The 25317-nt window shown below is 50.7% G+C and overlaps 1 protein-coding gene across 1 annotated transcript in view; it reads right to left on the reverse strand.

Annotated features, from left to right (window-relative positions):
- Positions 1 to 6629: 6629 nt before the first annotated feature.
- The window catches only part of poldip2 (polymerase (DNA-directed), delta interacting protein 2), a 57924-nt gene continuing 39236 nt past the window's right edge, over positions 6630 to 25317 (reverse strand). Inside the window, exon 11 of the mRNA XM_038813134.1 lies at positions 6630 to 7324. Within this exon, the coding sequence (XP_038669062.1) occupies positions 7210 to 7324 (115 nt within the window). The 3' untranslated portion in view covers positions 6630 to 7209. The remainder of the gene's footprint in view (positions 7325 to 25317) is intronic.

The following is a 25317-nucleotide window of genomic DNA, read 5'->3' on the forward strand; positions in this document are numbered from 1 at the left end:
CTCAGTGAGTCTGGGCTCAGTGAGTCTGGGCAGTGAGTCTGGGCTCAGTGAGTCTGGGCTCAGTGAGTCTGGGCCCAGTGAGTCTGGGCCCAGTGAGTCTGGGCTCAGTGAGTCTGGGCTCAGTGTCTCTGGGCTCAGTGAGTCTGGGCCCAGTGAGTCTGGGCTCAGTGAGTCTGGGCTCAGTGAGTCTGGGCCCAGTGAGTCTGGGCCCAGTGTCTCTGGGCCCAGTGAGTCTGGGCCCAGTGTCTCTGGGCCCAGTGAGTCTGGGCTCAGTGTCTCTGGGCCCAGTGAGTCTGGGCTCAGTGAGTCTGGGCCCAGTGAGTCTGGGCCCAGTGAGTCTGGGCTCAGTGTCTCTGGGCTCAGTGAGTCTGGGCCCAGTGAGTCTGGGCCCAGTGAGTCTGGGCCCAGTGAGTCTGGGCCCAGTGAGTCTGGGCTCAGTGTCTCTGGGCTCAGTGAGTCTGGGCCCAGTGAGTCTGGGCTCAGTGAGTCTGGGCTCAGTGAGTCTGGGCCCAGTGAGTCTGGGCAGTGAGTCTGGGCCCAGTGAGTCTGGGCCCAGTGAGTCTGGGCTCAGTGTCTCTGGGCCCAGTGAGTCTGGGCAGTGAGTCTGGGCTCAGTGAGTCTGGGCTCAGTGAGTCTGGGCCCAGTGAGTCTGGGCTCAGTGAGTCTGGGCCCAGTGAGTCTGGGCAGTGAGTCTGGGCCCAGTGAGTCTGGGCCCAGTGAGTCTGGGCTCAGTGTCTCTGGGCTCAGTGAGTCTGGGCCCAGTGAGTCTGGGCTCAGTGTCTCTGGGCTCAGTGAGTCTGGGCCCAGTGAGTCTGGGCTCAGTGAGTCTGGGCTCAGTGTCTCTGGGCTCAGTGAGTCTGGGCCCAGTGAGTCTGGGCAGTGAGTCTGGGCTCAGTGTCTCTGGGCCCAGTGAGTCTGGGCCCAGTGAGTCTGGGCCCAGTGAGTCTGGGCTCAGTGAGTCTGGGCTCAGTGAGTCTGGGCAGTGAGTCTGGGCAGTGAGTCTGGGCCCAGTGAGTCTGGGCTCAGTGAGTCTGGGCCCAGTGAGTCTGGGCTGTTAGTCTGGGCTCAGTGAGTCTGGGCCCAGTGAGTCTGGGCCCAGTGAGTCTGGGCTGTTAGTCTGGGCTCAGTGAGTCTGGGCCCAGTGAGTCTGGGCTCAGTGTCTCTGGGCAGTGAGTCTGGGCTCAGTGAGTCTGGGCCCAGTGAGTCTGGGCTCAGTGAGTCTGGGCAGTGAGTCTGGGCTCAGTGAGTCTGGGCAGTGAGTCTGGGCTCAGTGAGTCTGGGCTCAGTGAGTCTGGGCCCAGTGAGTCTGGGCTGTTAGTCTGGGCTCAGTGAGTCTGGGCCCAGTGAGTCTGGGCCCAGTGAGTCTGGGCCCAGTGAGTCTGGGCAGTGAGTCTGGGCTCAGTGAGTCTGGGCTCAGTGTCTCTGGGCAGTGAGTCTGGGCTCAGTGAGTCTGGGCCCAGTGAGTCTGGGCTCAGTGAGTCTGGGCTCAGTGAGTCTGGGCAGTGAGTCTGGGCTCAGTGAGTCTGGGCAGTGAGTCTGGGCTCAGTGAGTCTGGGCCCAGTGAGTCTGGGCCCAGTGAGTCTGGGCTCAGTGAGTCTGGGCCCAGTGAGTCTGGGCCCAGTGAGTCTGGGCTCAGTGTCTCTGGGCTCAGTGAGTCTGGGCCCAGTGAGTCTGGGCTCAGTGAGTCTGGGCTCAGTGAGTCTGGGCCCAGTGAGTCTGGGCCCAGTGAGTCTGGGCCCAGTGAGTCTGGGCCCAGTGAGTCTGGGCTCAGTGTCTCTGGGCTCAGTGAGTCTGGGCCCAGTGAGTCTGGGCTCAGTGTCTCTGGGCTCAGTGAGTCTGGGCAGTGAGTCTGGGCCCAGTGAGTCTGGGCAGTGAGTCTGGGCCCAGTGTCTCTGGGCCCAGTGAGTCTGGGCTCAGTGAGTCTGGGCAGTGAGTCTGGGCTCAGTGAGTCTGGGCTCAGTGAGTCTGGGCCCAGTGAGTCTGGGCTCAGTGAGTCTGGGCTCAGTGAGTCTGGGCCCAGTGAGTCTGGGCTCAGTGTCTCTGGGCTCAGTGTCTCTGGGCCCAGTGAGTCTGGGCTCAGTGAGTCTGGGCTCAGTGAGTCTGGGCCCAGTGAGTCTGGGCTCAGTGTCTCTGGGCAGTGAGTCTGGGCCCAGTGAGTCTGGGCCCAGTGAGTCTGGGCTCAGTGAGTCTGGGCTCAGTGAGTCTGGGCCCAGTGAGTCTGGGCTCAGTGAGTCTGGGCTGTTAGTCTGGGCTCAGTGAGTCTGGGCTCAGTGAGTCTGGGCAGTGAGTCTGGGCCCAGTGAGTCTGGGCTCAGTGAGTCTGGGCAGTGAGTCTGGGCCCAGTGAGTCTGGGCCCAGTGAGTCTGGGCTCAGTGAGTCTGGGCCCAGTGAGTCTGGGCAGTGAGTCTGGGCTCAGTGAGTCTGGGCAGTGAGTCTGGGCCCAGTGAGTCTGGGCTCAGTGAGTCTGGGCCCAGTGAGTCTGGGCCCAGTGAGTCTGGGCCCAGTGAGTCTGGGCTCAGTGAGTCTGGGCTCAGTGAGTCTGGGCTCAGTGAGTCTGGGCCCAGTGAGTCTGGGCTCAGTGAGTCTGGGCCCAGTGAGTCTGGGCTCAGTGAGTCTGGGCAGTGAGTCTGGGCCCAGTGAGTCTGGGCAGTGAGTCTGGGCTCAGTGAGTCTGGGCCCAGTGAGTCTGGGCTCAGTGAGTCTGGGCCCAGTGAGTCTGGGCTCAGTGAGTCTGGGCAGTGAGTCTGGGCTCAGTGAGTCTGGGCCCAGTGAGTCTGGGCTCAGTGAGTCTGGGCTCAGTGAGTCTGGGCTCAGTGAGTCTGGGCTCAGTGAGTCTGGGCCCAGTGAGTCTGGGCTCAGTGAGTCTGGGCTCAGTGTCTCTGGGCTCAGTGTCTCTGGGCCCAGTGAGTCTGGGATGTGAGTCTGGGCCCAGTGAGTCTGGGCTCAGTGAGTCTGGGCCCAGTGAGTCTGGGCTCAGTGAGTCTGGGCTCAGTGAGTCTGGGCCCAGTGAGTCTGGGCTCAGTGTCTCTGGGCTCAGTGAGTCTGGGCTCAGTGAGTCTGGGCTCAGTGAGTCTGGGCTCAGTGAGTCTGGGCCCAGTGAGTCTGGGCCCAGTGAGTCTGGGCTCAGTGAGTCTGGGCTCAGTGTCTCTGGGCTCAGTGAGTCTGGGCCCAGTGAGTCTGGGCTCAGTGAGTCTGGGCTCAGTGAGTCTGGGCCCAGTGAGTCTGGGCAGTGAGTCTGGGCTCAGTGAGTCTGGGCTCAGTGAGTCTGGGCCCAGTGAGTCTGGGCTCAGTGTCTCTGGGCTCAGTGAGTCTGGGCAGTGAGTCTGGGCTCAGTGAGTCTGGGCTCAGTGAGTCTGGGCCCAGTGAGTCTGGGCTCAGTGAGTCTGGGCCCAGTGAGTCTGGGCTCAGTGAGTCTGGGCTCAGTGTCTCTGGGCTCAGTGAGTCTGGGCCCAGTGAGTCTGGGCAGTGAGTCTGGGCCCAGTGAGTCTGGGCAGTGAGTCTGGGCTCAGTGAGTCTGGGCTCAGTGAGTCTGGGCAGTGAGTCTGGGCAGTGAGTCTGGGCCCAGTGAGTCTGGGCTCAGTGAGTCTGGGCTGTTAGTCTGGGCTCAGTGAGTCTGGGCCCAGTGAGTCTGGGCCCAGTGAGTCTGGGCTGTTAGTCTGGGCTCAGTGAGTCTGGGCCCAGTGAGTCTGGGCCCAGTGAGTCTGGGCTGTTAGTCTGGGCTCAGTGAGTCTGGGCTGTTAGTCTGGGCCCAGTGAGTCTGGGCTGTTAGTCTGGGCTCAGTGAGTCTGGGCCCAGTGAGTCTGGGCCCAGTGAGTCTGGGCTCAGTGAGTCTGGGCCCAGTGAGTCTGGGCCCAGTGAGTCTGGGCTCAGTGAGTCTGGGCTCAGTGTCTCTGGGCTCAGTGAGTCTGGGCCCAGTGAGTCTGGGCCCAGTGAGTCTGGGCTCAGTGAGTCTGGGCTGTTAGTCTGGGCTCAGTGAGTCTGGGCAGTGAGTCTGGGCTCAGTGAGTCTGGGCAGTGAGTCTGGGCTCAGTGAGTCTGGGCTCAGTGAGTCTGGGCCCAGTGAGTCTGGGCTGTTAGTCTGGGCTCAGTGAGTCTGGGCAGTGAGTCTGGGCTCAGTGAGTCTGGGCCCAGTGAGTCTGGGCTCAGTGAGTCTGGGCAGTGAGTCTGGGCTCAGTGTCTCTGGGCCCAGTGAGTCTGGGCTCAGTGAGTCTGGGCAGTGAGTCTGGGCTCAGTGAGTCTGGGCCCAGTGAGTCTGGGCCCAGTGAGTCTGGGCTCAGTGAGTCTGGGCTCAGTGAGTCTGGGCCCAGTGAGTCTGGGCTCAGTGAGTCTGGGCAGTGAGTCTGGGCTCAGTGAGTCTGGGCAGTGAGTCTGGGCTCAGTGTCTCTGGGCAGTGAGTCTGGGCTCAGTGAGTCTGGGCCCAGTGAGTCTGGGCTCAGTGAGTCTGGGCTCAGTGAGTCTGGGCTCAGTGTCTCTGGGCAGTGAGTCTGGGCCCAGTGAGTCTGGGCTCAGTGAGTCTGGGCTCAGTGAGTCTGGGCCCAGTGAGTCTGGGCCCAGTGAGTCTGGGCCCAGTGTCTCTGGGCCCAGTGAGTCTGGGCCCAGTGAGTCTGGGCCCAGTGAGTCTGGGCTCAGTGTCTCTGGGCTCAGTGAGTCTGGGCCCAGTGAGTCTGGGCCCAGTGAGTCTGCGATGTGAGTCTGCGATGTGAGTCTGCGATGTGAGTCTGCGATGTGAGTCTGGGCTCAGTGTCTCTGGGCAGTGAGTCTCGCCCCTGTTTCTGGGCCCAGTGAGTCTGGGAAGTGAGTCTCGCCCCTGTTTCTGGGCCCAGTGTCTCTGGGCAGTGAGTCTCGCCCCTGTTTCTGGGCTGGCAGTGATAGCTGTGATGGGAATGTTGTAGTGGGGTTGTACGAGAAGCAGCACAATCAGCTGGTAAAACCTCTCCAGTGACCCTGTGGGACTGACTGATTTGCAAGTGGAGACCAAAAGCAAGATAATTTGTAATGTTTCCCAGGACTGACTGTGCTGCCTTCCTGCACCCAGGCTCACATGGGGGGCATTAACCTGGACAGCTAACTAAGCCATCCCAGCACCTACAGGGTTATCAAGAGACTGATTGAATTCTCTTACAAACAGCCACATTCTGGAAGATTCTATTTCAGGGGTGCTAGCTGAGAGAAATTATTAACCAGGTTAATAATTTAACAGATCAGAACAGGAGTTCAATGTGAAAATGAGATAACAATGCAATAGTTATCTCTGTATTATTTTGTAAATGTGAGTCTAGGTTTACCTTCGGCTCTGAACCTTAGAACTAAACTGACCAGCTACTGTGCGGACGGCACACACAGCTGCACAATGCCAACCTTCTGCCAGTTTCTGCTCAGGCACAATCTCTGGTCTGGTACCAATTCTGGAACGTCCTCCAGTTCTCCCTACGCCTTGAGCTTTCACCACATTCAGCCTTTGCATATTACGTTAGGGACAGTGAAAACCACAATCCCAGCACCAAATTGTCATGAATTGGAATACCCTGCCTGAGAGAGTAGGTGAAGCAGGTTGAAGGTAACTTTCAGAACGAGTTTGGATAAATACTTGAAGAGGAAAGTTACAGAGGTGTAGGGAAAGAGAGTGAGACTAGAACCAGCACAGGCGTGATGGTCTAAATGGTCTTTGATGAATAATTGTTAATGACACGAACCTAATGTCACATTGTCATAATCACTGAAAGTACTCTCTCTTTAAGAGCTTTAAAAAAAAATTTGGAGTACCTAATTATTTTTTCCCAATTAAGGGGCAATTTAGCATGGGCAATTCACCTGCCCTGCACATCTTTGGGTTGTGGGGGTGAGACCCACGCAGACACAGGGAGAATGTGCAAACTCCACACGGACAGTGACCCAGGGCCGTGAGGCAGTCGTGCTAACCACTCCGCCGCCCTCGGTTGGGCAATTGTGGAGACCTCCGGTCTGTAGGCGGTTACAGAGAATCTCACGTTATAACATCACAGTACAATTGTTTCCTCTGTGTAGCTAGACTGCAGGATGATACAGATCCCATGTACAGCACCACAGCACAAGGTAACCTGTGACTTACCTTAATGTCTGAGAGATTAACAAAGGTGCAGGAGCTGTGGAAACAATACCTGTTTGCCAGTGGTTTCAGTCGGTGGAGTTCCATGGTCTCCCTCCTGAAGCCCAGATTCCTCTCCGAACCAGCATCATCAAAAATTAGAAAATGCTGGAACGGTGCAACAGGTTGAGCAGCATTCAAGGAAAGAGCGAGAGAGTTAACGATTCAGGTCAATGACCTTGTATCAAGACCAGAATGTAATGAAACATTGACTGTCTTTGCCTCTCTGCATGACCTAAACATTTCAGGTTTCCAACATTGCTTTGTGTCACTAGAGTAACTGGCATGCATCTCACTGCAGGATCTGACTGTACAAATCGATTGTCATGTTTCTCTGCAAAAAGGTAATCTCCCTTCCAGGTAACTCAGTGTATGCAAAGCATTGAGAGGAATTTGGGATGCTGAGCAGCAGCAATATAAAGTCAGCCTGTCCATCTGTGGGCAATGCAAATCACTTCAATCCAGTATAAACTCCAGCACACTTTCCACATGACTGAAGGGACAGAGCTTCAGCTTTAACTCTTTCATTTCATTTTAATCTTTACATTAACACATTGGCAGACATTACTGATCTATTAATAACGCATGTGGGATAGAGCAGGAAGCACAGGACAGGCACCACTAAGCCTTGCCTGGTCAGTTTGGAGTCTCGCAACCTTCAGATGGCCACTGTTGATGTTTCTCAGGTTGCTGATGGCCCAGCTAGCTGCTGGGCAGTCTGCCCCATCCCACTGTTCAATCCTGCTTTTAGCATAATTAAACAAAATGTTTGAAAGTGTCAATCGTTGAACACACCCCATTTCCTCTCAATCTCTGAGCACACAACCCCATTCTCCTCCAACTCCCTCCCATTTCCCCCTTCAACGAGACAAGTATCATTCAGTCGGTGTTCCACTTTCAAAACAATTTCTCCATCAAAGACGGGTGTAATGTGACCGGTGTTTAGACGAGTCAGGGAGATCTGTAAAGGGTAGGCAATGGAAGACTTTACACTTCATTTCAATGCCCCTCCCCCATTTCCCACCAAAGTTCCAGGCAGAATCTTCCTACTGGTAGCCAGCCAGCCCCAGGTTCCAGCAGGCGGTGCCCTACCAACTGTACCCAGCAGGGGGGGCCTTGTCATCTTTATTGCTCTCCAGGGAGAAGGGTGGTATGCGGACGTCAAGCTGAGAACCTTCCGGCCTCTCGAAACGGAACGTTCCCCTGCAGAGAAGGAGATGAAAGCATGTCAAGGTGAATAATGTGACCTTGCTGGGCTCAGAGGCTGCTTTGGAACCAGCAGCACCCTGGCCGAGTGACGCCAGAATGAAAGCTATCTCTCTGGTGTGCCTGCGCTGGCTGCAGGGTGTTACCATGCTGGCCTGTCACACAGCTCTTACCTCCCAATTCCATTTCCCACTAACACCATTTAATAACCAATAACAGAAAATGCTGGAAACACTCAGCAAATCAGGCAGAATCTGTGACAAGCACATTCCTGCAACCCCCTACCCTATCATTGACCCCCTTTGCTCTGTATTTAAAACCCGGAGGTTCTCCAACGATTTCCAGTTGTGATATTAGACAGAGTTGTACAGCTGGGACCCGATGCTCAGATCTGCTTCTTTCCCTATGGAAGCTGCTCGAGATGCTCAGTATTTCCAGCACCGGCAACATTTCTCCTTTTAATTCAATAACTGTGATCCTGCGACCCAATCAGTCTGTCGGTTCTGTTGATGAAATACACAGTCTGTGCCTGCCCCTGCCTGCGTCTCTGCCGGGGATATGGGGATTAGATTCTAAGTAACATGTTCCACAATTTACTGAAATAAAATAAGAGAAACATTATGACCAAAGATCTTTATTCAAATCTGTCAGTGAACATCTGCAACAGTTTAAATCCTGCTGGCTTTAGGCACAGCAAACATCAAAACCTCAACACACAACACAGAGAAGCTAGCAATACTGATCGAGCACAATTAATGTTCAGCTCCTGGTGTACACCATCTCACAGACACCTTCCTAATACAGGCCCAGAATGCAGAGTGCAACATTCAGAATACCACAGCCACATGGCTGCTGTTCAGGTGCAAACCCAGGCAGTGACGACTGGCAGGATGGTCAATCCTGTCCTCGGCCAATGCTCACACAGACACACACGCAAATACAACTGTAGGATCACTGCAGAACACGGAGAAACAGGACACCTTCCTAACCCAGGGGCATTGACATGTGGAGCTTCCACTGCAGCTTTGACCTAGCAACCTATCCTTCTTTGTGGCTCCGTACTGGAGCAGACAGTGCACTTGCTGCATGTTGATGGAGTGTTAACTCAGCAGGGCGAGGGATGGCCAGCTTTGTTCATCACAATATTTAAACCAGGTTCCCTTGGTTAGGTTTGGTCAGTGTCAATCCAAGTTATACTCAACTATCCAGACCCACTCGTAGCTCTGAGGTTACTTAATAATTGAACACAAGTACACTGGGATGTGACAGGATCAGTTCAAGCAATAGCTTTAATCAAATTGCTCCCATCACTGCTATCCCAAATGACCAGTACTGTACCCGAGTACTCAAAACACCATCTCTAGTAATAAATCAAGTTTGAAGTTCAGAATCTTGAACTGTACTCCTGCGAGGTTATCTTGTGTCACATTCCTAAAATGTACTAAAATCCCCATGACAAGCTATTCTCAAAACAGCAACTGTGCGAGGTCTGGGTGAAATTGCTCCACAAAGGCACTGATCAACTTTCTACCAATCTTAGCAAGTAGATAGTAAACAGCACCACTCCCAACAGGATCACATATAGAATTCACTGACTACACAAACATAATTACCGACTGGGTAAAATATGGAGCCCACTTTCAAGAGGTTCTAAGGCTTTCAGAAGGTTTTTGACAAAGTCCCACATGAGAGATTAGCGTTTAAAATTAAAGCGCATGGGATTAGGGGTAACGTATTGAGATGGATAGAAAACTGGTTGGAAGTTAGGAAGCAAAGAGTAGGAATTAATGGGTCTTTTTCCAATTGGCAGACAGTGACTAGTGGGGTACCGCAGGGATCGGTGCTGGGACCCCAGCTCTTCACAATATATATTAATGATTCAGATGAGGGAACAAAATATCATATATCCAAATTTGCAGATGACACCAGGTATGTGTGGGAGGGTGAGCTGTGAGGAGGATGCAGAGATCCTTCAGTGTGATTTGGACAAGTTGAGCGAGTGGGCAAATGAATGGCAGATGCAGTATAATGTGGATAAATGTGAAGTAATTCACTTTGGTAGCAAAAGCGCCAAGGCAGATTATTATGAAATGTACAAGTAAACAAGACCCTTCCAAGAATAAGAGTGGGACTGCCAAATCTAGACCTCCCTGGTTGACTGGAGGAATACAGAGGAAGATCAAACAGAAAAAGAAAGCATACAATAAGCACAAAGAACGAAGCACTGCAGATAGCCTAGACGGGTATAGGAAACGCAGGGATGGAGTCAAAAAGGAAATAAGGAAATCAAAGAGAGGGCATGAGAAAAGATTAGCAAGTAAAGTTAAAAAACAGCCAAAGATGTTTTACCAATATAGAATAGCAAAAGGTTAGTTAAGGAAAAAGTGGGACCTCAGAGATGAAGTAGGGAACTTGTGTGTGGATTGCAGAGGCTGTGGGAAGGATATAGTAGTCCAGGAGGAACATCGTAAGATATTGGAAGGGATAATCTTAAAGAGAGAGGAGACTCGAAGGATTGAAATCCTTGAAAGTTGATAAATCGCCAGGACCAGATGGATTGTTTCTGAGGCTACTGAAAGAGGTCAGGGAGGAGATAGCAGATGGAGAGCTTTCCAATCATCACCAGGCACAGGGGAGGTACCAGAGGACTGTAGAAATGCAAACGTGGTTCCATTATTTAAAAAGGGATCGAAGGAAATGCTGAACAATTATAGGCTAATTTTACGTCAGTGGTGGGCAAATTAGTAGAATCAATCGTGAGAGATAGGATTAACTGTCGCATAGAAAGACATGGACTAGTTAGGGAGAGTCAGCATGGATTTGTTGAAGGAAGGTCTTGCCTCGCAAATTTGATTGAATTCTTTGAGGAAGTGACAAGGAGGGTTGATGAAGGTAGTGCAGTGGATGTGGTGTACATGGATTTTAGTAAGACATTTGACAAAGTCCCATGAGGAAGATTTGTCAAGAAAGTGAAAGCCTATGCGATACAGGGCAATGTGGCAAACTGGATAAAAAATTGGCTTAGTAACAGGAAACAAAGGGTAATGGTCAATGGCAGCCATTGCGAATGGAAAGTTGTTTCAAGTGGTGTTCCACAGGGCACGGTGTTGGGATCCTTACTGTTTATGTTATATATTAACGATTTGGGCGTGAATGTGGGGGACACGATTGGGAAATTTTCAGATGACACAATGATTGGCTGAGTGGTGGGCAGTGTAGAGGATAGCTATAGGGTGCGATCCAATGGCCATGCACCAGAAAAGCAGCTGAACACAGTGTAGCTGAGAAAAGCCAGGAGACCCCACTCCCAGGATCTATCCGACTCGCAACGCCATGCGAGATCCACTGCGATCTTGCGAGGTAAATCCCACCCACACTTTTTGGGAAAGCTGCATATTAGAGCCAGACAGCTAGTCTGACTCTAATGTACAGATCCCAAGGTGGCGGAGGTTTTGGGATTCATCCCCTTCGCCTCAGAGATCTGAGTGCGCACCGTTCAGCACTGGTCTCCACTAACGGGATGACACTCGTGGGGGTCTCCCAGAGGACGGAGGCCCACAGTTGCATGCCCTTTGGGCAGAGTGGTGCTCTGGCACTCACCTGGGCACCCTTGCAGTGCCAGGCTGGCATTTTTTGTGCGCGATCGGGCCAGGTGGAGTGCCCTGCGTGGATGTTTGGGGGTGTGGGGCCCCGGGACCCTCCAATAGTGTTTTCAGGGTGGGGAGGGGGCGGAGGTCAGGGATCACTTTGGGGGCCTCAGAAATCGGGCGTCCTTTTTAAATGGTGTCCCGATCTCTCACTACACTGTGGAATACCAGCAAGCAGGACTGTGTGCTGCCTTGGCCGCTCCTTCCACGTTCAGGCCCCTTATACAACACGAGTCACACTGAATAGCCACGTGTTTCTCAGTACTGCCGGGAAACATGCGGGTAAACGTGCTCACTCGGGGACTTTGTTCCCTTTTGTTAGAATCACACCCATGATCTCCAAAATGTTATAGATTGGTTGGTGCAGTGGGTGATAAAGTGGCAAATTCCAAGATGACGGTGGAGCATGGCAACTCTCTACGAGCTCTCTACCCCTGTCCCTTTTCTTTCATCTCCTATCAGCGTTCAATCACCATTTGTCGATGTACTTTGTTGATTATTCTTTAGTCTACTATGTACGTAATGTATGTTCCCTCGGCCGCAGAAAAATACTTTTCACTGTACTTCGGTACATGTGACAATAAATCAAATCAAATTAAAGATGGAATTTAACACAGAGATGTTAAACAGTTACATGGGCAGGGTGGGTATAGAGGGGTAGGGGCCAAATGTGGGCAAATGAGACTAGCTTAGTGATAGAAACTGGGCGGCATGGACAAGCTGCAAACTACAGGGCTATGGACCGGGTGCAGGAAGGTGGTATTAGAAAGGGCACCTGAGTGTCCTCGGGCCGGCATGGACAAGACGGGCTGAATGGCCTCCTTCTGTGCTTTAACTTTTCTATGGTTCTGTAGCCATAAATTTGGAGAGAGGAATAGGACCATAGGATATAGGAGTAGGCGGCAATTCAGCCCTACAAGCCTGTAATGTGCAACGAGACCTGGGTGTCCTCGTACACCAGTAGCTAAAGGTAAGCATGCAGATATAGCAGGCGGTAAAGAAGGCAGATGGTATGTTGGCCTTCATTGTGAGAGGATGAGTACAGGAGCAGGGATGTGTTGCTGAAATTATACAGGGCCTTGGTGAGGCCACACCTGGAATAGTGTGTGTAGATCTGGTCTCCTTATCTGAGGAAGGATGTTCTTCTTCTAGAGGGAGTGCAGCGAAGGATTACTAGGCTGATTCCTGGGATGGAGGGATTGATGTATGAGGAGAGATTGAATCTGTTGGGATTGTTCTCGCTGGTGGTCAGAAGAATGAGGGGCGGTCTCATAGAAACCTATAAAATTCTGACAGGACTGGACAGGGTAGATGCAGGGAAGGATGTTCCTGATGGTGGGGGTGTCCAGAACCAGGGGTCACAGTCTGAGGATACAGGGTAAACCATTTAGGACAGAGATAAGGAGACATTTCTTCACCCAGAGAGTGGTCGGCCTGGCGAATTTGTTACCACAGGAAGGAGTTGTATCCAAAACATTGTATGCTTCAAGAAGCAGTTAGATAGAGCACTTGGGGAGAATGGGATCAAAGTCTATGGGGGGGAAAGCAGGATTAGGCTATTGAGTTGGATGATCAGCCATGATCGTGATGAATTGCGGAGCAGGCTCGAAGGAACGAATGGTGTCCGCCTGTTCCTATTTTCTACGTTTCTAACACTTGAGCTACACAGCGCTGGCACAACGCACAAAACCCAGACACAGGCTAGGAACATGGTCAAATTACTCTTCAGGGTTCTGATTGGTCAGCTAAAAACAGCTTTGTCTTGAAAATGGACAGAAATGCAACTCATCTGACAGATAGAAATCCTTACAATGGGAGCCTACACCATGAGGAAGCCTTCGTTTAAAGCTGGTGTTAGTTATAATGTGAGAAGGTAATGGGTCACAGTGCAATCCGACATCACCAGCACTACCCTTCGATGATGGAACTGCCGTTGCTCTGGTGTGAGGTCAGGTCCTGCATGTAGACTGCGCTTAGTTATTCGATCAAGTGTTAGAGGCAAATATTCAGACCAGGGAAGCGAAGGGGCCGTTGTCCTCAGTACTGCTCTCGAGAGAAAAGGACGGGATGGAAACGTCGAAAGTGCTGGTGTCTGCCCTTTGGAAAGTGTACGACCCCCTGCAGAAGGTGGAAACAGCAATAAGCAGCATTACCAGCCATTCCGCTTCAGTGCAGTACCTGAACATAACCCAAAGCATCAAATGTGTGTGCATGTGTCCCTCGTCCCCACACAACCCTGCACCTTCATTTCCCCACCCTCCACATTTCGAATTTTATTCTCCCCAGGCTCCACACATCCAGTTCCAGAGGTAGATCACTGAGCCTCCCTCTCCCTCTCCCGGAGCCTCCCTGTCCCTGTCCCGGAGCCTCCCTGTCCCGGAGCCTCCCTATCCCTCTCCCGGAGCCTCCCTATCCCTCTCCCGGAGCCTCCCTATCCCTCTCCCGGAGCCTCCCTATCCCTCTCCCGGAGCCTCCCTATCCCTCTCCCGGAGCCTCCCTATCCCTCTCCCGGAGCCTCCCTATCCCTCTCCCGGAGCCTCCCTCTCCCCGAGCCTCCCTCTCCCCGAGCCTCCCTCTCCCCGAGCCTCCCTCTCCCCGAGCCTCCCTCTCCCCGAGCCTCCCTCTCCCCGAGCCTCCCTCTCCCCGAGCCTCCCTCTCCCCGAGCCTCCCTCTCCCCGAGCCTCCCTCTCCCCCGGCCTCCCTCTCCCCGAGCCTCCCTCTCCCCGAGCCTCCCTCTCCCCGAGCCTCCCTCTCCCCGAGCCTCCCTCTCCCCGAGCCTCCCTCTCCCCGAGCCTCCCTCTCCCCGAGCCTCCCTCTCCCCGAGCCCCCCTCTCCCCGAGCCTCCCTCTCCCCGAGCCTCCCTCTCCCCGAGCCTCCCTCTCCCCGAGCCTCCCTCTCCCCGAGCCTCCCTCTCCCCGAGCCTCCCTCTCCCCGAACCTCCCTCTCCCCGAACCTCCCTCTCCCCGAACCTCCCTCTCCCCGAGCCTCCCTCTCCCGGAGACTCCCTCTCCCCGAGCCTCCCTCTCCCGGAGACTCCCTATCTCCGAGCCTCCCTATCCCTGAGCCTCCCTCTCCCCGAGCCTCCCTATCTCCGAGCCTCCCTATCCCAGAGCCTCCCTATCCCAGAGCCTCCCTATCCCTGAGCCTCCCTATCCCTGAGCCTCCCTATCCCTGAGCCTCCCTATCCCTGAGCCTCCCTATCCCGGAGCCTCCCTATCCCGGAGCCTCCCTATCCCTGAGCCTCCCTATCCCTGAGCCTCCCTATCCCTGAGCCTCCCTATCCCTCTCCCTGAGCCTCCCTATCCCTGAGCCTCCCTGTCCCTGAGCCTCCCTATCCCTATCGTCCCTATCCCTATTGTCCCTATCCCATTCAGAAGCAGGAGGCACAGGTATGGATTGGGATACACCACCTTCCTGGTTCGGTGAGCTTGTTAAGAATGGAGAGTGGATGTCAAGATTTAACAGAATGTGAGAAGGAATGAGGGTCTCCAGTTATGTGAAGAGGCTGGAGAAGTGCAGAGATTACAGGAAGCTCGGAGGGAAGCATTCCAAATTGAGGAGTTTTGATAAATGAATACGGAGGAGCTGCTTCCAGTGGCAGTAAGGTCACTAGCCAGAGAACAGATTTAAGGTGACTGAAACAGAAGCAGAAGAGAGATGGTGCTTATTTTACACAGCGGGATGTTCTGACCTGGGATGGGCATCCTAAAAGGGTGGTGGAAGTAGACAGTCGAGTAAAATCAGTATGTCCCTGTGTGTGTGTGTGTGTGTGTGTGTGTGTGTGTGTGTGTGCTCTGCGTACATCCCTGTCTGTGTGTGTGTGTGCTCTGCGTACATCCCTGTGTGTGTGTGTGTGCGCTCTGCGTACATCCCTGTGTGTGTGTGTGTGTGTGTGTGTGCTCTGCGTACATCCCTGTGTGTGTGTGTGTGTGTTCTGCGTACATCCCTGTCTGTGTGTGTGTGTGTGTGTGTGTGTGTGTGTGTGCTCTGCGTACATCCCTGTGTGTGTGTGTGTGTGTGTGTGTGTGCGCTCTGCGTACATCCCTGTGTGTGTGTGTGTGTGCGCTCTGCGTACATCCCTGTGTGTGTGTGTGTGTGTTCTGCGTACATCCCTGTGTGTGTGTGTGTGTGTGTGTGTGTGTGTGTGCTCTGCGTACATCCCTGTCTGTGTGTGTGTGCGCTCTGCGTACATCCCTGTGTGTGTGTGTGTGTGTTCTGCGTACATCCCTGTCTGTGTGTGTGTGCGCTCTGCGTACATCCCTGTGTGTGTGTGTGTGTGTGTGTGTGTGCTCTGCGTACATCCCTGTGTGTGTGTGTGTGTGTTCTGCGTACATCCCTGTCTGTGTGTGTGTGTGTTCTGCGTACATCCCTGTCTGTGTGTGTGTGTGTGTTCTGCGTACATCCCTGTGTGTGTGTGCTCTGCGTACATCCCTGTCTGTGTGTGTGTGTGTGTGTGCTCTGCGTACATCCCTGTGTGTGTGTGTGTGTGTTCTGCGTACATCCCTGTCTGTGTGTGTGTGTGTGTGTGCTCTGCGTACATCCCTGTGTGTGTGTGTGTGTGTTCTGCGTACATCCCTGTCTGTGTGTGTGTGTGTGCTCTGCGTACATCCCTGTGTGTGTGTGTGCTCTGCGTACATCCTTGTCTGTGTGTGTGTGTGCTCTGCGTACATCCCTGTCTGTGTGTGTGTGTGTGTGTGCTCTGCGTACATCCCTGTGTGTGACTGCCCGTGTCACGTGTACACATTCTGTAACTACGCCAATCCCTAAGCTACCCAGGAAAAAAAACTAATTTGTGAAAATTGTGACGCTGAAATGTCAGTGGCTGAGAGTTCTACAGCCCCTGGCACTCCCTGGGTACAAAGTGATATCCCACACAATTCTGAACAATCCCTGAGTGAAGCAAGGCCCACTCAAATGGAATGCATATCAGAATAAATAACTACAAGCCCAGAGGCCAGAGAGTGACTGAACTAGAGGAGACCATACTGTACACATGGTTTGATGAACGACCGGTGGTGTTAGAGGAAGAATCTTTGCCAGGACACAAGAGAAGAGCAGCAGAAAATTCTCCAAGTGTAACGTTAAAGCATGAGCATCCAAAACAGGTTAGTGCGGCTCAACCCAACATCTTATAAACATCAGAACACCTCCAACAATACAACACACCCTCGCTACCGGTCTAACAGCTTAGATTACCTCAAGTCCTGCAGCTGGGCAAAAATCAACAACATTTGGAATCAGACTCGCTTGAGTCAGTGCAACAAACTGGCACATTGCCACTCGCACTGTACCCCAGTGTTAAACAGTGACAGACCCGTCCCCACCAGTGCTGTACCCCAGTGTTATACAGTGACAGACCCGTCCCCACCAGTACTGTACCCCAGTGTTATACAGTGACAGACCCGTCCCCACCAGTACTGCACCCCAGTGTTATACAGTGACAGACCCGTCCCCATCAGTACTGTACCCCAGTGTTATACAGTGACAGACCCGTCCCCACCAGTACTGTATCGCAGTGTTATAGTGACAGACCCGTCCCCACCAGTACTGTACCCCAGTGTTATACAGTGACAGACCCGTCCCCACCAGTACTGTACCCCAGTGTTATACAGTGACAGACCTGTCCCCACCAGTACTGTATCCCAGTGTTATACAGTGACAGACCCGTCCCCACCAGTACTGCACCCCAGTGTTATACAGTGACAGACCCGTCCCCACCAGTACTGTACCCCAGTGTTATACAGTGACAGACCCGTCCCCACCAGTACTGTACCCCAGTGTTATACAGTGACAGACCCGTCCCCACCAGTACTGTACCCCAGTGTTATACAGTGACAGACCTGACCCCACCAGTACTGTACCCCAGTGTTATACAGTGACAGACCCATCCCCACCAGTACTGTACCCCAGTGTTATACAGTGACAGACCCGTCCCCACCAGTACTGTACCTCCTTCCAACAAACACAAAGAAATCCATCAGTTCCTCTGGCATTTGTCAGATTCTCCTTGTTCAAGAAGCCAACCTCGGTCCCAGTCTCCCACCCCCCTCACCTCCATTCCATTTCTCCATCATTTTCTGCATGCTCTCAAGGTGAATTCTAATGTGGATGCCAGGCCCGAGGTCAGTTAGAGCACCGCTGTACATCCAACAACTTAATACTCAGTATACTGTTCAAGTGAAGCCAAGTTAGGGAGTGGACAATAATTGGGTCCTGGTGCACAGATGGAACTCAGCCCCCATTCTAAAGTCAGGCGTTTTACATTTTTTATATCATATATTGACTTGACAATATTTTGGATATACAGCAAAATTTATTGCAATTTTGCAAACAGAGAAGTTGAGCTTTTTGGACGATCCAGGCTGAGGAATACGACTGGGCTAACAGCAACAGTACCAGTGCAATGATTATATCGTCGGGATAGACCGGCCATTCTATTACAAATATCAACACAAGGATTTACAACGAAAGCCTGACAGAAAAGGTCACAAAAAATGCAATTGCAGTTTTGCAGACACAAGATTTTAAAAACCTCACATTCTAACTAAATCTCTCTCGACCTGTGTGTACCACACTCTAAGCTGAACTTTATTTGAACTAGAAGACTTTACTCCAGCCGTTCCTGCTGATATCTGACTGAGGTAGGCTGCTAATTGCTAGATCTAACTCACTGTTTTACCATGGACTGCATTTCCCATTTCCCACTGCCAAAGGTTCTTTGCATCCTCTATCGCTAGAGCGTGTGTCTGCAGCAGCTACCTTGTGCTCAGGTTAAGGAGGTGAATGGGCCAGGCAAGGACCCATTGGGAGAATCTTCATTCTTGCTTTCGAGGGAGAATGGTGGAATGCGAACATCGAGGAGACTCCGGTTGGCTCCCTCAAAGCGATAGGAACCCCTGTGGAATGCGGGGACAAAGTCAGCCTCTGAATGTGGCGAGTTGTGCAGCAACACGAGGGGGAGGGGGAAGGAGATTGGTTGGGGTTTAAATGAAAGGAAAGGATTCATTCTTAGCTCTTTCAGGTAACATTGGATTCCGAGGCAATCTCAAATAATAAAAAATACCCTTTCTAAACCAATCATTTTCCTCCCAAAGGCATTTCACAGGACCATCTATCAAGCAGAATGAAACCTAAGGAGAGAGAATCTAACCATTGCCCCTTGACATTCGACGGCTTTGCCATGGCTGAATTCTCCATTACCAACATCCTGGGGGTTACCATTGACCAGAAACTGAATTGGACCCAGATATATAAATACAAGAGCAGGTCAGATGCTTGGAATTGTGGCAGGAGTAACTCACTTCCTGACTCCTCAAACCTGTCCACCAGGCACATGTCAGGGGTTTGTTGGAATACCCCCCACTTGCCTGGGTGAGGGAAACTAAAATACTCAAGAGGCTTAACACCATCCTGACTGAGCTGTACAGCACAGGAAGTCCATCTCCAGCCTGTTCTGGTTTCAGTTAAATCTTGGCACAGAGAGCTGCGAAGGGAAAGAACACTTTACGCCTCCTAAATGGCAGAGTACAGAAGGAGGCCATTTGACCTCAGCATTGTTCACACGGCTTTAAATATCCAGAACTTAGTTTGCGGCAACAGTTCACAGATTGTGTGACACTACAAGAGCCTGTGCATTCATTCACAAGTTAAAGCTGCAGCATCATAAAACACTCTGTGTACTTTACACCTTGGATACACTAACAACATCATTGTCTTCAATCACACAGCACAAACAACTGTTCACATAAGATTCATTTTTCTTCCGAGGGTGTATGCTGGGTTTTGCCTTGATGAACACCCAAACACCAACTCTGTATGTGAGACCCAGATGGTCAGTATCAGCATGAATATCCAACTGTGGGAGCTTCATGTGGAAGCCCAATCTGTTCAGCGCTTTCAGCTGTACAATGCCGGAGAGCCCTGTCAATCCCACATTGCTGTACAATCCTCACTGCTGTACAATCCTCACTGCTGTACAATCCTCACTGCTGTACAATCCTCACTGCTGTACAATCCTCACTGCTGTACAATCCTCACTGCTGTACAATCCTCACTGCTGTACAATCCCACATTGCTGTACAATCCTCACTGCTGTACAATCCCACATTGTTGTACAATCCTCACTGCTGTACAATCCCACATTGCTGTACAATCCCACATTGTTGTACAATCCTCACTGCTGTACAATCCCACATTGCTGTACAATCCCACATTGCTGTACAATCCTCACTGCTGTACAATCCTCACTGCTGTACAATCCTCACTGCTGTACAATCCTCACTGCTGTACAATCCTCACTGCTGTACAATCCTCACTGCTGTACAATCCCACATTGCTGTACAATCCCACATTGCTGTACAATCCCACATTGCTGTACAATCCTCACTGCTGTACAATCCTCACTGCTGTACAATCCTCACTGCTGTACAATCCTCACTGCTGTACAATCCTCACTGCTGTACAATCTCACATTGCTGTACAATCCCACATTGCTGTACAATCCTCACTGCTGTACAATCCCACATTGCTGTACAATCCCACATTGCTGTACAATCCCACATTGCTGTACAATCCCACATTGCTGTACAATCCCACACTGCTGTACAATCCTCACTGCTGTACAATCCCACATTGCTGTACAATCCCACATTGCTGTACAATCCTCACTGCTGTACAATCCTCACTGCTGTACAATCCACAATGCTGTACAATCCCACATTGCTGTACAATCCCACATTGCTGTACAATCCTCACTGCTGTACAATCCTCACTGCTGTACAATCCTCACTGCTGTACAATCCCACATTGCTGTACAATCCTCACTGCTGTACAATCCTCACTGCTGTACAATCCTCACTGCTGTACAATCCCACATTGCTGTACAATCCCACATTACTGTACAATCCTCACTGCTGTACAATCCCACATTGCTGTACAATCCCACATTGCTGTACAATCCCACATTGCTGTACAATCCCACATTGCTGTACAATCCTCACTGCTGTACAATCCCACATTGCTGTACAATCCTCACTGCTGTACAATCCCACATTGCTGTACAATCCCACATTGCTGTACAATCCTCACTGCTGTACAATCCCACATTGCTGTACAATCCCACACTGCTGTACAATCCCACATTGCTGTACAATCCTCACTGCTGTACAATCCCACATTGCTGTACAATCCCACATTGCTGTACAATCCTCACTGCTGTACAATCCCACATTGCTGTACAATCCCACATTGCTGTACAATCCCACATTCCTGTACAATCCCACATTCCTGTACAATCCCACATTCCTGTACAATCCCACATTGCTGTACAATCCCACATTGCTGTACAATCCTCACTGCTGTACAATCCCACTTTGCTGCACAATCCCACATTGCTGTACAATCCTCACTGCTGTACAATCCCACATTGCTGTACAATCCCACATTGCTGTACAATCCCACATTGCTGTACAATCCCACATTGCTGTACAATCCTCACTGCTGTACAATCCCACTTTGCTGCACAATCCCACATTGCTGTACAATCCTCACTGCTGTACAATCCCACATTGCTGTACAATCCCACACTGCTGTACAATCCCACATTGCTGTACAATCCCACATTGCTGTACAATCCCTCATTGCTGTATAATCCCACATTGCTGTACAATCCTCACTGCTGTACAATCCTCACACCTGTACAATCCTCACTGCTGTACAATCCTCACTGCTGTACAATCCTCACTGCTGTACAATCCTCACTGCTGTACAATCCTCACTGCTGTACAATCCTCACTGCTGTACAATCCCACACTGCTGTACAATCCTCACTGCTGTACAATCCTCACTGCTGTACAATCCTCACTGCTGTACAATCCTCACTGCTGTACAATCCTCACTGCTGTACAATCCCACATTGCTGTACAATCCCACATTGCTGTACAATCCTCACTGCTGTACAATCCCACATTGCTGTACAATCTCACATTGCTGTACAATCCCACATTGCTGTACAATCCCACATTGCTGTACAATCCCACATTGCTGTACAATCCTCACTGCTGTACAATCCCACATTGCTGTACAATCCTCACTGCTGTACAATCTTCACTGCTGTACAATCCCACATTGCTGTACAATCGCACATTGCTGTACAATCCTCACTGCTGTACAATCCTCACTGCTGTACAATCCTCACTGCTGTACAATCCTCACTGCTGTACAATCCTCACTGCTGTACAATCCTCACTGCTGTACAATCCTCACTGCTGTACAATCCCACATTGCTGTACAATCCCACATTGCTGTACAATCCTCACTGCTGTACAATCCCACATTGCTGTACAATCCCACATTGCTGTACAATCCCACACTGCTGTACAATCCCACATTGCTGTACAATCCTCACTGCTGTACAATCCTCACTGCTGTACAATCCTCACTGCTGTACAATCCCACACTGCTGTACAATCCTCACTGCTGTACAATCCTCACTGCTGTACAATCCTCACTGCTGTACAATCCTCACTGCTGTACAATCCCACACTGCTGTACAATCCTCACTGCTGTACAATCTTCACTGCTGTACAATCTTCACTGCTGTACAATCCCACATTGCTGTACAATCCTCACTGCTGTACAATCCTCACTGCTGTACAATCCTCACTGCTGTACAATCCTCACACCTGTACAATCCTCACTGCTGTACAATCCTCACTGCTGTACAATCCTCACTGCTGTACAATCCTCACTGCTGTACAATCCTCACTGCTGTACAATCCTCACTGCTGTACAATCCCACATTGCCGTACAATCCTCACTGCTGTACAATCTCACATTGCTGTACAATCCCACATTGCTGTACAATCCTCACTGCTGTACAATCTCACATTGCTGTACAATCCTCACTGCTGTACAATCCCACAGTGCTGTACAATCCCACAGTGCTGTACAATCCCACATAGCTGTACAATCCTCACTGCTGTACAATCCTCACTGCTGTACAATCCTCACTGCTGTACAATCCTCACTGCTGTACAATCCCACATTGCTGTACAATCCCACATTGCTGTACAATCCTCACTGCTGTACAATCCCACATTGCTGTACAATCTCACATTGCTGTACAATCCCACATTGCTGTACAATCCCACATTGCTGTACAATCCCACATTGCTGTACAATCCTCACTGCTGTACAATCCCACATTGCTGTACAATCCTCACTGCTGTACAATCTCACATTGCTGTACAATCCCACATTGCTGTACAATCCCACATTGCCGTACAATCCGCACTGCTGTACAATCCCACATTGCTGTACAATCCTCACTGCTGTACAATCCTCACTGCTGTACAATCCTCACTGCTGTACAATCCCACACTGCTGTACAATCCCACATTGCTGTACAATCCTCACTGCTGTACAATCTCACATTGCTGTACAATCCCACACTGCTGTACAATCCCACATTGCTGTACAATCTTCACTGCTGTACAATCCTCACTGCTGTACAATCCTCACTGCTGTACAATCCTCACTGCTGTACAATCCTCACTGCTGTACAATCCCACATTGCTGTACAATCCCACATTGCTGTACAATCCTCACTGCTGTACAATCCCACATTGCTGTACAATCCTAACTGCTGTACAATCCCACATTGCTGTACAATCCTCACTGCTGTACAATCCCACACTGCTGTACAATCCTCACTGCTGTACAATCCCACATTGCTGTACAATCCCACATTGCTGTACAATCCTCACTGCTGTACAATCCTCACTGCTGTACAATCCACAATGCTGTACAATCCCACATTGCTGTACAATCCCACATTGCTGTACAATCCTCACTGCTGTACAATCCCACATTGCTGTACAATCCCACATTGCTGTACAATCCTCACTGCTGTACAATCCTCACTGCTGTACAATCCTCACTGCTGTACAATCCCACATTGCTGTACAATCCTCACTGCTGTACAATCCTCACTGCTGTACAATCCTCACTGCTGTACAATCCCACATTGCTGTACAATCCTCACTGCTGTACAATCCCACATTGCTGTACAATCCCACATTGCTGTACAATCCCACATTGCTGTACAATCCCACATTGCTGTACAATCCTCACTGCTGTACAATCCCACATTGCTGTACAATCCCACATTGCTGTACAATCCTCACTGCTGTACAATCCCACATTGCTGTACAATCCCACATTGCTGTACAATCCTCACTGCTGTACAATCCCACATTGCTGTACAATCCCACACTGCTGTACAATCCCACATTGCTGTACAATCCTCACTGCTGTACAATCCCACATTGCTGTACAATCCCACATTGCTGTACAATCCTCACTGCTGTACAATCCCACATTGCTGTACAATCCCACATTGCTGTACAATCCCACATTGCTGTACAATCCCACATTCCTGTACAATCCCACATTCCTGTACAATCCCACATTCCTGTACAATCCCACATTGCTGTACAATCCTCACTGCTGTACAATCCCACTTTGCTGCACAATCCTCACTGCTGTACAATCCCACATTGCTGTACAATCCCACATTGCTGTACAATCCCACATTGCTGTACAATCCCACATTGCTGTACAATCCTCACTGCTGTACAATCCCACTTTGCTGCACAATCCCACATTGCTGTACAATCCTCACTGCTGTACAATCCCACATTGCTGTACAATCCCACACTGCTGTACAATCCCACATTGCTGTACAATCCCACATTGCTGTACAATCCCTCATTGCTGTATAATCCCACATTGCTGTACAATCCTCACTGCTGTACAATCCTCACTGCTGTACAATCCTCACTGCTGTACAATCCTCACTGCTGTACAATCCCACATTGCTGTACAATCCCACATTGCTGTACAATCCTCACTGCTCTACAATCCCACATTGCTGTACAATCCTCACTGCTGTACAATCCTCACTGCTGTACAATCCCACATTGCTGTACAATCCTCACTGCTGTACAATCCTCACTGCTGTACAATCCCACATTGCTGTACAATCCCACATTGCTGTACAATCCCACATTGCTGTACAATCCTCACTGCTGTACAATCTTCACTGCTGTACAATCTTCACTGCTGTACAATCCCACATTGCTGTACAATCGCACATTGCTGTACAATCCTCACTGCTGTACAATCCTCACTGCTGTACAATCCCACATTGCTGTACAATCCTCACTGCTGTACAATCCTCACTGCTGTGCAATCCTCACTGCTGTGCAATCCTCACTGCTGTACAATCCTCACTGCTGTACAATCCTCACTGCTGTACAATCCTCACTGCTGTACAATCCTCACTGCTGTACAATCCTCACTGCTGTACAATCCCACACTGCTGTACAATCCTCACTGCTGTGCAATCCTCACTGCTGTACAATCCTCACTGCTGTACAATCCTCACTGCTGTACAATCCTCACTGCTGTACAATCTCACATTGCTGTACAATCCCACATTGCTGTACAATCCTCACTGCTGTACAATCCTCACTGCTGTACAATCCTCACTGCTGTACAATCCCACACTTCTGTACAATCCTCACTGCTGTACAATCCTCACTGCTGTACAATCCTCACTGCTGTACAATCCCACACTGCTGTACAATCCTCACTGCTGTACAATCTTCACTGCTGTACAATCTTCACTGCTGTACAATCCCACATTGCTGTACAATCCCACATTGCTGTACAATCCCACATTGCTGTACAATCCTCACTGCTGTACAATCCCACATTGCTGTACAATCCTCACTGCTGTACAATCCTCACTGCTGTACAATCCTCACTGCTGTACAATCCTCACTGCTGTACAATCCTCACTGCTGTACAATCCTCACTGCTGTACAATCCTCACTGCTGTACAATCCTCACTGCTGTACAATCCCACATTGCCGTACAATCCTCACTGCTGTACAATCCCACACTGCTGTACAATCTCACATTGCTGTACAATCCCACATTGCTGTACAATCCTCACTGCTGTACAATCTCACATTGCTGTACAATCCTCACTGCTGTACAATCCCACAGTGCTGTACAATCCCACAGTGCTGTACAATCCCTCACTGCTGTACAATCCTCACTGCTGTACAATCCTCACTGCTGTACAATCCTCACTGCTGTACAATCCCACATTGCTGTACAATCCCACATTGCTGTACAATCCTCACTGCTGTACAATCCCACATTGCTGTACAATCCCACATTGCTGTACAATCCTCACTGCTGTACAATCCCACATTGCTGTACAATCCCACATTGCTGTACAATCCCACATTGCTGTACAATCCTCACTGCTGT

This window comes from Scyliorhinus canicula, chromosome 12 (assembly GCF_902713615.1).
Source record: "Scyliorhinus canicula chromosome 12, sScyCan1.1, whole genome shotgun sequence".
Classification (NCBI taxonomy): Eukaryota; Metazoa; Chordata; class Chondrichthyes; order Carcharhiniformes; family Scyliorhinidae; genus Scyliorhinus; species Scyliorhinus canicula.